Genomic DNA, 15,748 nt, shown 5'->3' with positions numbered 1-15,748 from the left:
AATGCCCCCAACCAGCTTAGATCAGGTCAGATAAGGAATGCTTATGTCCTGAACCTGCTCCAGAAACCATGCTCTAGGCTATTCAACAACTACTCGGCCTTATGTACACCCAAATTTAAAAGCCCCCTCTCCAACTTCACTGGCACAATAGAAGTGCAGGAAGCCACCACACACTGCTATGGGCAGCCCCATCATCTCCCAGGCAATGACAGTAACTCGGCAGCCCGCAAGTATGCAATTTATGGAGTACATTCATGCTTTATGCACAAGAAAGGTTCTGTAAAAGTGATCTATCTCCCTGCAAAAATTCTTACTGGAAACAATGTCAAACGTGTTGGATGCTGTACTAACTACTTCCTCAGTGACAAATGTCTTACATACTTAAACTGAAAACTGAATTGTTTCTACAACAGTCAGTACAGCTGTACAACCAAAAATGCTGCTCTGGTGACTTTTTACACTACACATTTCAAGACAAAGAAGCCAGATATCACACTGTGTGCATCTATTAAGTTTAACTGATAATTCCAGACTAAATGGACAGCTGGAAAATAGTTTCTATACAAATGCATTAGCTGCAATATCAAGCCTCACAGACACCTGAAAATAGCTGGATACAGAGATCACAGATTGCAAACATGATTTGTTTTCTTCCTTGTACCTGTTTAGCAACCACAAGCATTGTTTTTCTCATTTTTCATTTCAGAACAAACAGGTAACATACTGACACTGAAGTACCTACAAATAAGGCACAGCCAGCAGACTAGTAATTGTGCAATCTACAGAAAAAGGCAGCCATGCACGCACGATTTTTGGTACTAGAAAGAGCAAGAGAATATTTTAGATTATCTCCAAGAGATGATATACACAGTATTCTCATTCAGCCATATACACATTAGCACTACATTCTAAAACTTTTCGGTTTCAGTAAGTAAATTACAGATAATTCCATTTACTGTTACAGAACTGTATCATAATGTCAGTTAAAGACCTCAAACCAAGTCAGAGTACACTATCTCAAAGGATGAACGCAGCAATAAATAATTACAATTCTAAGAATCTAACTGCACATTACATTACAATGTTTACCAACAAAAGTGATCAGTAATACACAAACTATTTCATCTTCATATTTAAAATAGACACATTTTTTCAGGGCATACTATTACCAGACACATCACTTTGAAACAAAATCATTTCTCCCCCCGTACCCCTCGCCAGATGTTAAAGTGCTAAAAGATCAGCCATCACTTTGTTTAAACACTCACTTTCAAGTATCTTATTTCTATACTTGGGTGTTGGAAGGAGGGAATGAGATGCATTTTTAATTTAGAAAACTACTGCCAATTCTCCCAGTAAACTTTCAGACAATGGCACAAATCTGCATGCAAATGAATTAAGTCTTAGTAGTAAGTACAAAAATATTAAAAGTAAGCTAGTAGCAAAATTTTCTGATCAACATCTCATTTTCAGTCTAATTTTGGACCAAATTTTCTTCTCGATGGCCACAATTTTCTACAGTTCTCCTAAGTGCAATTGCATTAGACTGTACTACAGGCAAATGTAAGAACACCAAGGTAATCTTACACACTTTCTCCAGTTCTAATACATTGCTACACCTACTACTTCTGCTTTAAGTGACTTGTACTTCCAAGTTTCATTCTTGCAAGAAGCAAATTATACCCCATATTGGAATAATACTTTATGAAGACAGTTCCCTCCCTTCCTCCTCCCTTTTTCCTGTAGATAGCTGAAAACCAAATTTTATTTAAGACTAAACAGTTTTGTACAGAATAATGAATTGTACTTGGATGCTAGATTACAAAGGAACCTGTAATCAAGTCCAAAAGAAAAAAGCAACCCTCAAATTTTAAAATTCTAACTCACTTTGTAACCAAAAGAAAATTGTAAGTGATCTACAATGAGTTTTCACCAATTTGACCTTGATTTCTAACTCCATCAACAGTACTATTATGTAACATGCTACATGTACATAATGACTGCACAAGATATCCATTGTATTGATGACAAAACATAAAAGCATTATCAAGCTAGCCAAATTACAAAAGATAAAAGTAGACATTAACAAAGAGACAGCTGGCTATTATAAAACACTTTATTATTATTATTAATATTATTATTATAATAATTAACATGTCAAAACTTAGTCACATATCCAGTGTCTATGTATCAGTTACACACAGATGTACCCAACCTTAGTAACGGTCTACTATCATACAAGTACTTAAAAGACAGGGAAAAAAGGAAATCAGATGTCCTAGAGGGAGAGAAGACAATTTGGGTCATCACTGAAGCCTAAATGAACCATTCTGCATGGCATTATTCATCCATACTAACTACAGTTTCCCATTCTCTGTAGTCCATAGGGAATGCACTGTTTACATTTGGTTTTCTTTGCAACCATACAAACTAGAAAGGTTTGTTTAAATTAAAGCTTTGATTTTGTAGCACAGTTTTGTGGCCACAGAAGTGCAGGATATACAGGATCCTGCTGCCTGGTTATGTGCAAGGAAAGATTCCAACTTTACTTTTGGATCCCAGTTTGCCGTGTTGCACTAAACTAAAAGTAGTTCAATTTTTTTATTTAAATGAAAATCCAAGTTCAAATTACTTCTATTATGTCATACTTGTAAGTCACATTTTAGACTAGATCCACACCAAACTTTTTTCTTAGACCATATGAACTATATGGTTCTCATTCTTTCTTCTCCTCCTCACCTACTTGCATATCAGACAACATGTTCTTTTTAAACACTCTAGATTTAACAGTCTAGAAGAGGAAGATCATATTTTCTCATGAGATCATGCAAGACATATTTACATCACCATTACAGATTTTAAGAACTACGTCAATATACTTCTAATGATCACCACTCAAAACAAAGAAACTTACCTACTACCATGAGTGTGAATTCAAATCCTCTCTTCACAGACTTCCGGTAAACTTGATTTGGAAGATTTGCAAACCCCACATATCCTTCAAGGTTTTTCTGTTGCTAAGACAAGAGATATTTAGGAAAAAAAAAGTTAAAAGAAAAGCTTGTAACTTCTTACTTTGCTTGTATTTTTTTTTAGTCATTTAAATGTTCACTTCATTTTCACATTTGTAGAAAGGTGCTATCTACCCAACCTCTCAACAACCTAAGCTGTCTACATCAAAGACAGTGCAATGAACTGCAACAATAAATAAGAAAAATTGATTTTTTTTTTTTTTTTTTACTGGATAGCCAAAAGACTGGCACAGAAAGTTAGCTATGCTAACAGTATTTTGAGCAAGTACAATGACCACATCATGACTGTGCAAGCACCAGAGCATACAAGTGCAAACAGATTAAAATATAGCAACTTTGTTCCAATGCCCAGTTGAAAGGCAAGCAAGTAGTGTAAGTGTAGCTTTCCTGTACTCCTGGGAGTCATGCCCCAATATGATGGGGACTAACTTAATGCCCTCTACTTCTGGGTCACACAATTGAAGGCCTTCATGTTAAATCTAGATCTAGATCTACACTAATGCAGCATGCATTGCAACAAACCCTCCATAAAGGCAAAACTTCAGTTGCCTTGAACTGTTAAGAAGTTATGCAAAATATTGCCTACTATGAAAAGAGAGAATTCTGGATGTTAGCCATTACTTCTTCTCATGACATTAATGAAAATGTTGAAGGTGCTTAAAATGCCTCTCCCGCACTGTACTAGACCCAGTGAGTCTCCAGAGATCAGCCATGCTACTTTTAAACTGCTCTTCCAGTAGAATCCTAGAAATGTGTTTGATATCGCAGCAGGTCTGAGGATTGTCTTATGAGACAAGACAATTTAGTTCTTTTACAGAGAATCTGAAAATATTTTCAGAGACAACTGTCTACTTAAAGCAACACAAGGTACTGTTTCTCATGGAGCAATGCTTTCAGCCATTAGGCTTTATGTCCATCCAAAGTTGAGAGGATATGATTTGATATTACCTCAATTTCAGAGCTTAAGAGAGTTACGTACATCCACAGACCTGAAGCACTGTCTACAAGTTTAAATTCTCCTCCCTAAGATTATCTTCAAGAGGATAGAGCAATTCTAAAAAATAATTTAAAAAATAAAAGTCTGTTCCACTATAGGCACTATTGCCTCAGAACTTCTCTGTATGGGATAGCATATGGTTAATTAAAGTTTGGTATGTGGATGACTCACGCTTATTTGGATGTTTTTTCTAAAATTGACAGATAAACTTATTACAGTAATAACTCCTGGAGTTTAAAAAATTTTTTTTTTTTTTTTTAATTAAAGCAAACATTGCTTGCAAGGATATAAAAACACTATCCCTTTTAAAGCACTGAATGCAAGAAGAACTAGCTTCTTTGCAATCCAACAGCACTAGTCAATGAATTGACTCTCAGCTTTAAGTCACATAACTGATTTCTCCGTTTGGCAAACAAATCATTATTCTCAAGCAATGATACACCACTACAAAGACATATTATGCTGGTGCCATCATCAATTTTAAGTAAGTCTGAAAAGTCCAAACTTAGCAGGACTACTTTGAAAAAAATAGATTTAATCCTACTGCAAATTAGTATCAGCTCTCATTTAGTGATAACCCAGTGCATCAATTCTCTTTCAAGTTTAAAAAAAGGCAGTATCTTTAAACTCATTAACTCATACAGAATAAGAGAGGAACATCTAATGATAGCCAGCCAAAGCTAGGTGTGTTATAGTTTCAAGTTCAAATACACACAATGCAACAAATGTTGTTACTTCTCTAAATGTAGGAATGTTTGCCTTGTGTCATCAATAAACTCTTTTTTTAAGACGCTTTTTGTTTCATTTCAGCCTTTGGTGCAGCAATAGTCTCATCTGAAAGGTTTCAAAAGATTTAAAAAAAAAATCAGCCAGGAATTTAAAAATCCAAAGACTGTTTTACTTTTCCAATTTATTACTACAACGACATGTGACGAATACAATCTATCACGATCTAAAACCCTAAACAGAAGCCAATGCTTCAGAGATACTACATGACATGCAAGTGGGTGCTCTTTAAGATATTAAAGAGCTCCTTAACAGTGCAGGTCCCTAATGACTATTAAGGATATGCAACTGCTATTCATCCTAACAGATGTAAAATATCTAATCACAGTCAGACACTCCTTATAGTTCTACTTGTCAACCACCTGCATCTTTTAATGCCTACATGCCTTTTATGTATGTCATGCTTACCAGAAACAGGTCACCCCATCACCAAATCTAGGTAATACTTCTTTTGCTTAAAAGAATGGGTTTACATGTAATTCTTGTTTTAAATTATTTTTATTTCTTTTCTCTTCCCCTTCACCTATAGCTCCACATTTAGGATAGTTTTACTACTAAGAACTTTAAGAACACTGAGTATGACATGCTAAACAAGAATAGATGGCAATTTTGGGGTTGTTTGCTCTGTTAAGTGGGTCTATAGCATATACAGCCATAATTTTAGATAATGAAATATAAATGTTACGAACCAGAAAGATGTATGAAGTGTTACACTTGGCATTAATGCTGTATTTAATGTGAGCATTTATACTTCATAGGAAAGAGGCTTTTAAAAAAATGAAGTCAGACACCAGATTCAGGTTTCTGGTATACCAATACCAATTAAAATTGAAGCTTTCAACATACTGATTTTTAAATGGTTGCATTTGTTCATAACTTGCTACTTCTAAACAGACCAAAACAAACTAGGAATTGAGTTTCTTAAATTCCTCCAACAGCTTTTAAAAGAAGTTACTTATTACTTTTTTTGTTGAAGCATTGACTTCCACTGTATTATCGTTGTGCCAGGTGAGATCTCATGTTTCTAATACTTACAATAGTTTCCCCCTAACTTTTATCCCTTCCTGATTTTCAACCACCTGCTACCTAAGCTCAGTTTCAGTTCACCTACTAAAACCGTAATGCTTCTTCTATTGCCGCTATTCTAATATTACATATTGTAATACATCTTTATCAAAGTAATACTTACAGCTACTTTGTAAACAACACATGTCCATCATTTCCAGTGTTGAAGATACCAACAGAATACATCCAAAAGTAGTCCAGTACAGTGATAAATTTGAACCATTGCAGCCACGAGTCCACGCCGGTGCAGCAGCAATCCAGAAAGAGAAACAGGGGTGGTATGAGGAGAGAAAGAAAAGGAAAGAAAAAGTTACTTACATTTGACCAACAAAGTTACCCACAATACTTTTAATCTAGTATGCTTAGCATACAGTGTTTTATGTAACCCTAATTTAGTTTGTTTTATACGTATGACAGCTTCATTTCACAATAATACACCACGACCTCCACACCATTTAATGATCAATACAGGTAGTTATTTGATAGCTCTTTTTCCTCTAGTTATTCAGTGTGCTTTTTGTTTACCATATGCTATCTGAACCTGTAATAGGCTCAAAGGCATTTATTTTTTTCAGTGATGTTCACCAGAACATGTAATCTCATTTCACCACACTACTGCACAACATTTTTATTTTAGAGTGAAAAAGGTACAAAGATCAAAGCCATCATCATCGTAAATGTCTCTCAGGATTTTGTATTTCTATGTCACTTTATACATTCAGTGAACAGTGTCAATTCACTTCACTTGCAATACTGAGCGTTAGAGCACTGCTGCAAATTTGGGCATAACCGTCATGGTTGAACAGCCAGAAAATAAAGAACAAATTAGGTGGTACAAGTTAAGTGTCTGTTCAGCATCACCTAACTCTGTGGATGACAAAAGACCTATGCTAGTTCTCTAGCGTGGCACTTAAAATACTTCAACTACAAACAAATATCACAAAGACCCTTTAAATTTCTGTTTTTCACTAAACATCTTCCCATGCTTGAGCATTTCATGACACCAATACAAAAAAGAGGGGGGAAAAAAAAAAATCTCAATACCACATTCTAAGCCAGCAGTCAATGATGCTTCTGCACCCTAACATCTAATTTTTTGATCAATCCCATACTCCCAGAGGCTCAGAGCCTATTTTTTAGAAAATTTACACTGTGATGGACACTACAGTTCAAAGTGGCACTGGGGCCCCCTTCTCCTTTTCTACATAATGGGATATGAGCCTTCTGTTTTTACAGTCCCCCTCATATTCAACCAGTGTCCAGAGCCGTAACAATTCAGCACATTGGGTACTTTGCTGCTGCACTCTTCTGAGAGGACAAAAAAGCAAAGCACTGCCGATGAGTTCCAGTCCCTCTCTGTGCCCTGCAGAGAGGTGGCACAAGACACTCCATGCACCTTTGGGAGGAGGACAGATGCATGTGCAGCAGAACTGGAACAAGCTGTACAGGCTGGGATATGACAAATACTGCAGATCTTGCAGCAGTATGAATGCCCAATGGTTTTGATATCAACTACCTTAAGCACTGTATTACTATCATTTATCATATTGCACATCACCTACTTTCAGCTTTGAAACAAGGTAGCGTTGTCAAGCACAGACAACTTCTACATGATGCATGTGCAGCAGAACTGGAACAAGCTGTACAGGCTGGGATATGACAAATACTGCAGATCTTGCAGCAGTATGAATGCCCAATGGTTTTGATATCAACTACCTTAAGCACTGTATTACTATCATTTATCATATTGCACATCACCTACTTTCAGCTTTGAAACAAGGTAGCGTTGTCAAGCACAGACAACTTCTACATCAGTTCACCAAGTGCACAGGATGGTTCCCTATCCTACACAAAAGCAGTATTATTAAACAATGCGATTTTAAAACCATCATCCAGCAAAAACAGCCACATGGGTCAGACCAAAGTTCCTGCCTTCAACAGTGGCCAAAAACATACATCTGAGGTAGCTCATACAACTGAGTAAACAGACGTCAGCATTTCTCTAAACACCTCCACAGCCACCAAAAATGTACCCCTCAAGTATTTATTAAGATGGGGGTATTTTTCCACTTAAATAGCATTTGATCTATTTCTCTTCTGTGCACTCATACACTCTTCTTAGCATCACGTAAACAGAGCATCCACAAAAGCCCCTGTACCAAGGACTCCCTCTGATTACCTGTACATTGTTAAAGGGAGGACTTTATCATTTCAAAATCACCACCTGTTCGCTTAATTGCTGCACAGTTCTACCTGTGTTGGAAAACAGCCTTAATAATCTAGCATACTTCATCAAGAAGAAGCCATTTCGTGCCTCTGATCGCCTCTGCTGCTCTTCTGTAACACTCTTCTAGCTCTATACTTTTCTGGAGAGGCCAGGGTGAGAGCTACATACAGCATCCAAGAGGCAAAACAGTCACAGATCCACAGTCTGATCGTGCGGTATCTCTTGTTCTCTGATCCCTCAAAAAAAGCAATTTGCTTTTTTGACTACTTCCGAGTACTGAGCTGCTGATACTGTGAACTGCACACAGGCCCAAGACCTAGCTCCTGCGCTTTAACAGATGTTCACTGAGCATACAGCACAAAAGCAATCTGCATATATATCACTTTACATTCACCTACACTGCATTTCAGCTATCATTTTATATCAAGCCTTCTAACATCTTTAAGTCCTTGTAGTTGTCCATCATCTCTGCTCTAACTTCGCACAAATGAAAGCAAGCCACACAAACAATTATAAATTTGGCCTTAGCTGACTTTTGATGCATCCATTCTGTGCACTCAATGTTACTCTAATGTAGGTCTCCCCCAAGCAAAATGTCAAAGCCCACATAAACCAGCTGAAGAGCTGGCGTTTTTAGATCCATCATCTGAACCGATGGATTAACAGCCAGCAGCAAGCTGCTGTAACTACACAAATGGGTGAAAAAAGAGAAAGGAGGCACCATCAGTGTTTTTCCAAGGAGTTTTAAGGAAGAACACTGACAATCAAAAAATCCTCTTTTCCTTGTTTTCTATCAAGTCTGTCTATCATCTTTGTTATTGCCCATACACTGTAATTTACATCTCTCCTTTATTCTGTGCTGTGTCCAGGAACGATAAATCTAAAGTCATTCTTCAGATACTACTATCTGGGCCAAAAGATGACAGCCTCTGGCATAAGGTCCATTGCCTGACAAAACCGCATACCTTAACCCTCTTATCAAGAGGGGATGCAAATCCAAGGTGAGCTAAAGCCATTTTTTACCTCTACTACATGCAACTTGAGAGCTCAGCTCACACCCTACATGGGTAAGTGCAGCTGCTGTGCACTGGTAGTAACCGGCAGCGTGTTACATGATGTTATGAAAACTTTTCAAGGACTTATGACCTAGCCAAACTAGCAGGAAATATTAATATTTCAATATGGAGGCAACACATAAAACATACAGCTAATACATATCTCCATCTTGTCCTGCCACATCCCAGAGACAGATTGCAACTGCACGTGCCTTGCAACTGACAGTTTTTGTTACCACTTTTTTAAAATAGGAGCTTTAGGTAGCTGTATTTAGTGCAGTAGTGCTTTTACAAGCCCTGAGCACTCATTAATAGATTAAGATATATGCAGTCCACATTAAAAAAAAAAAACAACGGAATTTGAAAAGTATGGAAATAACAATACAAAAGGAGGAACCCATCAGCTCCAGCTGTAAAGTTAAACTTATGCTGAACATCTACAAACATGTTTCTCCTTTCACTATTCAAAGTAAAGTAAAAAAATCTGCCAGGTCAATAATGTCTGCCATAATCTGCATGGTAGAAGTCTAGTACTGATGGAAAGGGAATCAGCACTTTTATTCCCCCAAACAGGCATCAACTGCAGACAGCAGAAACCTATTAAAAGCTGCCTTTTATAAAAAGACAACTTGGCTTCCAAGTGCAAACCTAGGGTCTTGCCTTCATTAGAAAAAAATCAAAACTATCCTCAAAAAGGAGCCAAAAGAAGAAAACCGTTTCAATGTGTAACCATGATTAAGAAATCAGGATCTCTTCAGTCTCTAGGAGCAAGCTGATTAAGTCAATAATCAATAACTTCGATCGCTGATCCAGTGAATGCACTTTCAATTCAACTGTTCCTCAAAATCTCACTGGGCATAGTGAGTTCATATCAGCAAAGACTGAGCTTTAGAATCTCTCTCTTTTCCTCTGCCAGACACTATCATCTGGTTTATTAACAGATAGTGTTGAAAAACATGTGATGTCTAAGAGCAAAAGGATTCTGCAAGGATTCTGTACTGTAAAAGATCAGAAAGAGCAGACAGCATAGTCCATCTGTTGAGCTACAGGCAGCGTGTCCAGAAGGAAAGCAGAAAACTCTGAAGAAAAACAAAGGGGATGCAGCAGGCAAACTAGAAAACCTTAGCTTGCCTGTTAAAAAGAAATTTGCCAGCCTTCAGAGCCAGCGTACAGTATACAAGGGCACGCCTGAGCAAACTGTGCACAGCAGCTATAGCAAACACAGCCAGTGCTTCAATCCTCACAGCAGCCAAAGAAGTGCAAGAAAGCAGACAACTATAGGAAAATGAAGTCAGTTAGCTATTTAGAAAAACAAAACTAATTATAGATAGATGGGGTGGGGGGGTGGGGGAAGGGAAAGGCTGTCAAACTACCAAAGCAGGCCTGTACAATAACTACAGCACACAGTATTAAAAGAAGTTCTACCCAGGTTACTCTACAAAACATTCAGGCCAGCTGCCCACATTGACAGTTTTTATGTAATAGTTCATCCTTCGCTAGAATTAGCTAGACAACTAATTCCTTGAAGGAAAAAGTAAGCCTTTTCTGTGCATTTTAAATACAATTTAAAAGTACAGGAATACAATTTTAAAGCTTCTTGTTCTTTTTGTACATTTTCCCCTTTATTCTGGCTTTAAGAAAGCCTTGGTGGGCCTGCAGAAAGCAGCATGCAAACCACCATCACATAGCAACTTGCACGTAACTGAAATGACCATCTCGAAATCAAATCTGACAGTAAAGTGACCAATTATCTTCCACTCCATTAAGTAAGGGTCAAAATTACTACAGCAAGAAATGGCACATCACTTGGTGTGTCTATCACCACTTTTAACCTTCCTTCCTAACTCCTCCTCCTCAGTTTTGCTATCATTGAATGTTTATTCCAATACAAACACTGAGACAAGGGCTGAAGATGAAAGATGCAAAGGAAAAATATTTTGAAAAAAGCTATGAAAGATTCCTGGATACAAAACCTCCAAGGGAAAGAAACAACAAAAACAAGATTTAAAAAGTATCTGTACTCCACTCCATATTTAACATGCCTCTTGCCTAGTTAGTTTGTGGAAGTTTCCCAAAAAGATGTAAATAAAAGATTTTTAAAGAATTAAAAAAAAAAACACCTGGTGGGAACTTTCAGGCAGTTTTATCTTATACTACTTTCACCTTTTATGAAATCAACTAAACCATGGGTTTGAAAAGAGCCACTTTTAAAGAAATACAAATTCTCCACGAAGTAGGTTAGTGCCTCAATCTGGAAACATTTCAAGAGTCTTACTCACCACGGGAAACAGTAGAAAGAAGCAACAATGCATAGTAAGTATTAAGAAACACATTGAAGTATCATACTTGTGATGTATCATTTAGTTCCTCTGCCACTTCCTTTTAATTTAAGTTACTGTTGAACATTTTTCAGTTCCTTCAGGTTCACCTTAACATTGCATTTTCCTTCAAAATTTGCATACAGATTGGTCAGTTAACACAAAGACTCAGCAGGTGGTGATAAATTATGGTTTATAGGTTTAGACCTATTTAAAAACAAACCAAAAACAAACCAAAAACAAACCAACCAATTCCCCCCCTCTCCCACCCCAAATCCCTGGGTGAAGCATCAGCAACAGCAAGGGTATCTCACACTTGTCCAAGCACAGGACTGAATTTTTCAGTAAGAGTAGATTCCTGCAATCCAACTGGCAGTATTTCAACCGAAGGACTCAGAAAAAGGCATTTGCAGGTGCGTACTCCGCACTCCCTTCTGTTCTATGCCTTGAATACTGACAGAAGTGAACTTCCCAGCGATATATCCCATTCTCCTCATCAAGCAGCTGTAAGGATGGCAATACAAGAAACAGTATGGTTACATTTCTAGCCTAAAGGGCTACTATCAGATCTAGTAAAATTTCTTGAACATGTAGATGCAGAAATGCTAATGAGGTGAATCACTCATGCAGAAATACTCAAGTATGTCCAACACACTCTAAGTGAAGTGTGTTCCCCTTAAAATCATGAGAGAAATTACAGTATTTCACCTCTGGTGCTCCTGTTAACATGAGGAATTCTCATTTAAAGTAACTAGGATGAAGGGCTTTTACCATACATTTCTGTATGGTGGATGCAACTCGTTCCCATATGGAAGCCATCTGTTTTTCTGTATATTCTCTTATCTTCCTATACTAGTTTCTATGCTGAACACCTCAAGCTCTGACTTACAGGAGCCTTCAGAAGCCTTGTAGGTTTCACCAAGAAAGACATTTTGAGCTAAAATTTCTTAAGAGACATGTCCCTGTCAATTGCCTTTTAGGGTTTATTGTATTTTTGTGCTGTAGCAAACTAGCACCCCAGAACAGTGAAACCCAAGTACTTCTGAAAGCATCAATCCCTTTGTCTCAGATAAGCCTTTGGAAAAATTAAAATACATCTTGAGACTATCTCATCGTTAACAAGCTGTTAACAACTAATCATTTAAAACACACTTTTAGGAAAAAAGCATAGTGGTAGTTCAAAGTTAAGTTACTGTATTTTTTTATCACTTGAAGCAGGTTAGGTATTTTTCCACAGCATTCATTTCCCCCCGTGACAGGATATTTTAATGACATTAAAAGGCAGAAGTTAGATTTTTAATTATAAACTGAATTTTCAGGATACTCTGAAATCATCTTTATTTTTATGTTTCAATACTTCTACTACAAGGTTCATCAAACACTACCAGAAGAGGTCCTTAAGGATATTATTAAATTACTAATACTTGGAGGATTTTACTTTTAACTATTTCCACACTGTCTGAGGAGTTCTGTATTTATAATATAAAGAACTGTAATGAGACCAAGAAGATAAAAAAAAAGAGATGCAGGTGCTATTTTAAAGAATTATGCCAACTAATAAAAACCTCTCCATGTGTAAACTTAGATGTTTTGAAACACAGCTGGCTGTCTGCATTGTTTTTAATTGTCTTTATTTTTAAGCTAGAGAGATACCACAGAAAGATAGCTCCCATTATAATTACTGTGTAAGGAAGATAGGAAGTAAAACTTAAGATTGTTTCCCTGCGGGTTGCAATGGCAACTGATATAAAAGAATGGTCCATACTGATAATAAAATGTTTCATCCAGATTTAATATTAAGACTATTACATTATATAATTGGTTTAATTACCATTCATCTGTAGTATAAGTTGGCAGTTAGAAACCCTAAGTTTTGATTTCATTTATTCCATGTCAAGGAATTAATTTTTAACTTGGCATCTACTGCATATGTTTTTCAAAGAGGAAGGCAACCCATTTGAGAGCATCCAGAACATCAGCAGTCTAATTGCCTTGGATGACAAAACTAAAGACTGCGAGGACTGAAGCCACAGCTCGATAGCGAACCATCCCGGTGATCAACAGCACCAAATCTATCTATTTCTCAACTTCCCAAGCACTTTTGGTTTTGGCATTAGTAACAAAGCTGGCTGTAAAGAGCATGCATTACATGGTCCAATATGTATACCAGCAGAGCAACTATCCTGCATGATTAGCCATGCGAAATTTCAGAGTGGGAGTTAACTCCTCTCCATACCCGGCTGCGACACCAGAGTACTTGATGGCCAAGATTCACAACTGGGAACACAATTCAAAAGAACAAGAAACCCAGAATCATTTTTGTTACCCACAGCGACAAAGACTTGAACATACCGAAAGAGAGTCACCTTTACCTAAGGAGATATTGGCTGTCTTGCAGGCATATTGCTAGGCAAGAAGCCAGAGACACAAAGCTAGGGCCACCTGAAATTTATTCAGCAACCAGGTTAGAGGCCATCCATGGAACATTTCTTTGGAGAAGCTGTGTCTTAATCACTTTCAAAGCCGCCTCCAAAACCAACTCTTGCATACGTTTGGACAAACAATGTCCCTTCATTCGTAAGGTATTAACACTCAAATAACTTCACTTGGACTGCATAAAATACTGAGTACTCATATAATTTTGAGCTCACCTGCTGAAAATTTCAATTGTTTAAGGACTCAGAACACCTGAGTCTTAAAGACCTTTTACAGAGGCCCTGTTAAACACCTAAAAAGGAACAAACACCAACCAGCTCAAAAATTAACTTGCTAATAAAATTTGAAACTGCTGGTAAGGAAAAACTCCCTGCTGAAATTCCCAGCTTTCCTTACCAAATTTTTATAGGCTGGGGGCTCATTACCCCTACCTTCTCCTCCTTTCAAGCATCTAGTCTTCAGCATTGTTTTGAACTTGTAACATTAAGACATTTTTCCTTTAACTGACTGAAGAGGAGATCCCTGTTATTCACAATCCACAGCTTCACAACATCAGAAAAGGGACTGAACAACCGTATCCTCCAGTTTTTGCCCCAGTCTCTTTAAGGTCTTGTTCTCCATTGCTTCAGTCTGTCACTTAAAAACTGCAGGTTCCTTCCACTGCTCTGAAAACTTAAAGGTTTGCAGATGCCCACAGAATTGCAAGTAAGAGCACTGAAGGTCAATACTCGGCACAGCTGAACAGTAGGAGATGACGGTGAACTTCAGTAACTAACACTGCAGCAGTTTGCAGCCTATTCTCCTCTGTAAGTTCTCCCTCAACTAACTACTAAAAAAATAAAGAACATAGAAGACAGCAACAGAATGGCCCTCCTTTACCCATCGTCAAGAGATTACTCAGACCTTGATTTCGCATCATCTGACAAAGCCTCCCAAGAGAAAACTAATTTATTCTTGAATCTCTTGGTTTGTTAGTATATCTTTACTAACTACAATTAGGAAGCATTTGTTTCCAGAAGTGGGGGCGGAGGAATAAGAAGATGGGTTTCTTGGCCTCATTCTACTTTGGAAATTTTCACTGTCCCAAACTTGAAAGCATTCAATTACATTTAAGCCAGCATCTGGAACTCAGATTTTGAATCATATACTCTCAGTTTTACATTCTTGTGTTAAAAAGCTACAGTGAGTATTGGTAAGATTGCACAGCCAGAAAAATCTCTGCTGTTAGAAAGCTTCCAGAAAAATGACATTTCCCCAGCAACAGCTTTTAATGCCTTACAACTGCTTTGTTTTTGACAAGAAGTCAGCTAAAACTGGTATCTCAACTTACTTAAGATATCATCACAGTTAGGATCTGATCAGTGCAAGACCCTCTGCACTGCCAGATTTCTGCAGCCATCATTAGTCAGGGCTTTAGTGTTGCACATCACTCAAGGAAGCCCTAATGCTAATATTAGTATTACCATAAACATCATAGGTAATGATGCAACAGCAGATAATAAAAAGCAAGTCACCTTACCCATTCAGTGCTCAAGGAGTAAACGATAGCAGCTGAAAGAAGAAGCATTAAACTTTGCCCACTTGTGTTTACCCTCAGCTAAGTCATCAGCTCAGCACCAAGGGGAGAGTACTACCTTCTTAACCACCAGCATTAATTCCTCCAACAGGATAGGGTTTTCCTCTTTTCCTATCTTAACCACTGGTAAAGTGGAAATAAACAAGTTGTACAACTAGATCAACCACCACGTATCTCTGCTGCCTTGGGCACACTACCACAACTTTCAGCCTAGTTAAGATTCAGTGTTAGGGTGGGAACAGAAAATCAAGGTCGC

The 15,748-nt window shown here is 37.5% G+C and overlaps 1 protein-coding gene across 1 annotated transcript in view; it reads right to left on the bottom strand.

Annotated features, from left to right (window-relative positions):
* Nucleotides 1-11,135, bottom strand: part of LOC104083751 (septin-7-like) — a gene marked incomplete at both ends in the record, with an annotated part of 55,297 nt that extends 44,162 nt beyond the window's left edge. Inside the window, 2 exons of the mRNA XM_009587359.1 lie at nucleotides 2,915-3,017; nucleotides 11,058-11,135. Coding sequence (XP_009585654.1) covers nucleotides 2,915-3,017; nucleotides 11,058-11,135 — 181 coding nt within the window. The remainder of the gene's footprint in view (nucleotides 1-2,914; nucleotides 3,018-11,057) is intronic.
* Nucleotides 11,136-15,748: the final 4,613 nt, after the last annotated feature.

The sequence above is a fragment of the Fulmarus glacialis genome, unplaced genomic scaffold, assembly GCF_000690835.1.
Source record: "Fulmarus glacialis isolate BGI_N327 unplaced genomic scaffold, ASM69083v1 scaffold3751, whole genome shotgun sequence".
NCBI classification, from domain to species: domain Eukaryota; kingdom Metazoa; phylum Chordata; class Aves; order Procellariiformes; family Procellariidae; genus Fulmarus; species Fulmarus glacialis.
The sequence above is the reverse complement of the archived record's forward strand: the minus strand, read 5'-3'. Positions and strand labels throughout refer to the sequence as shown.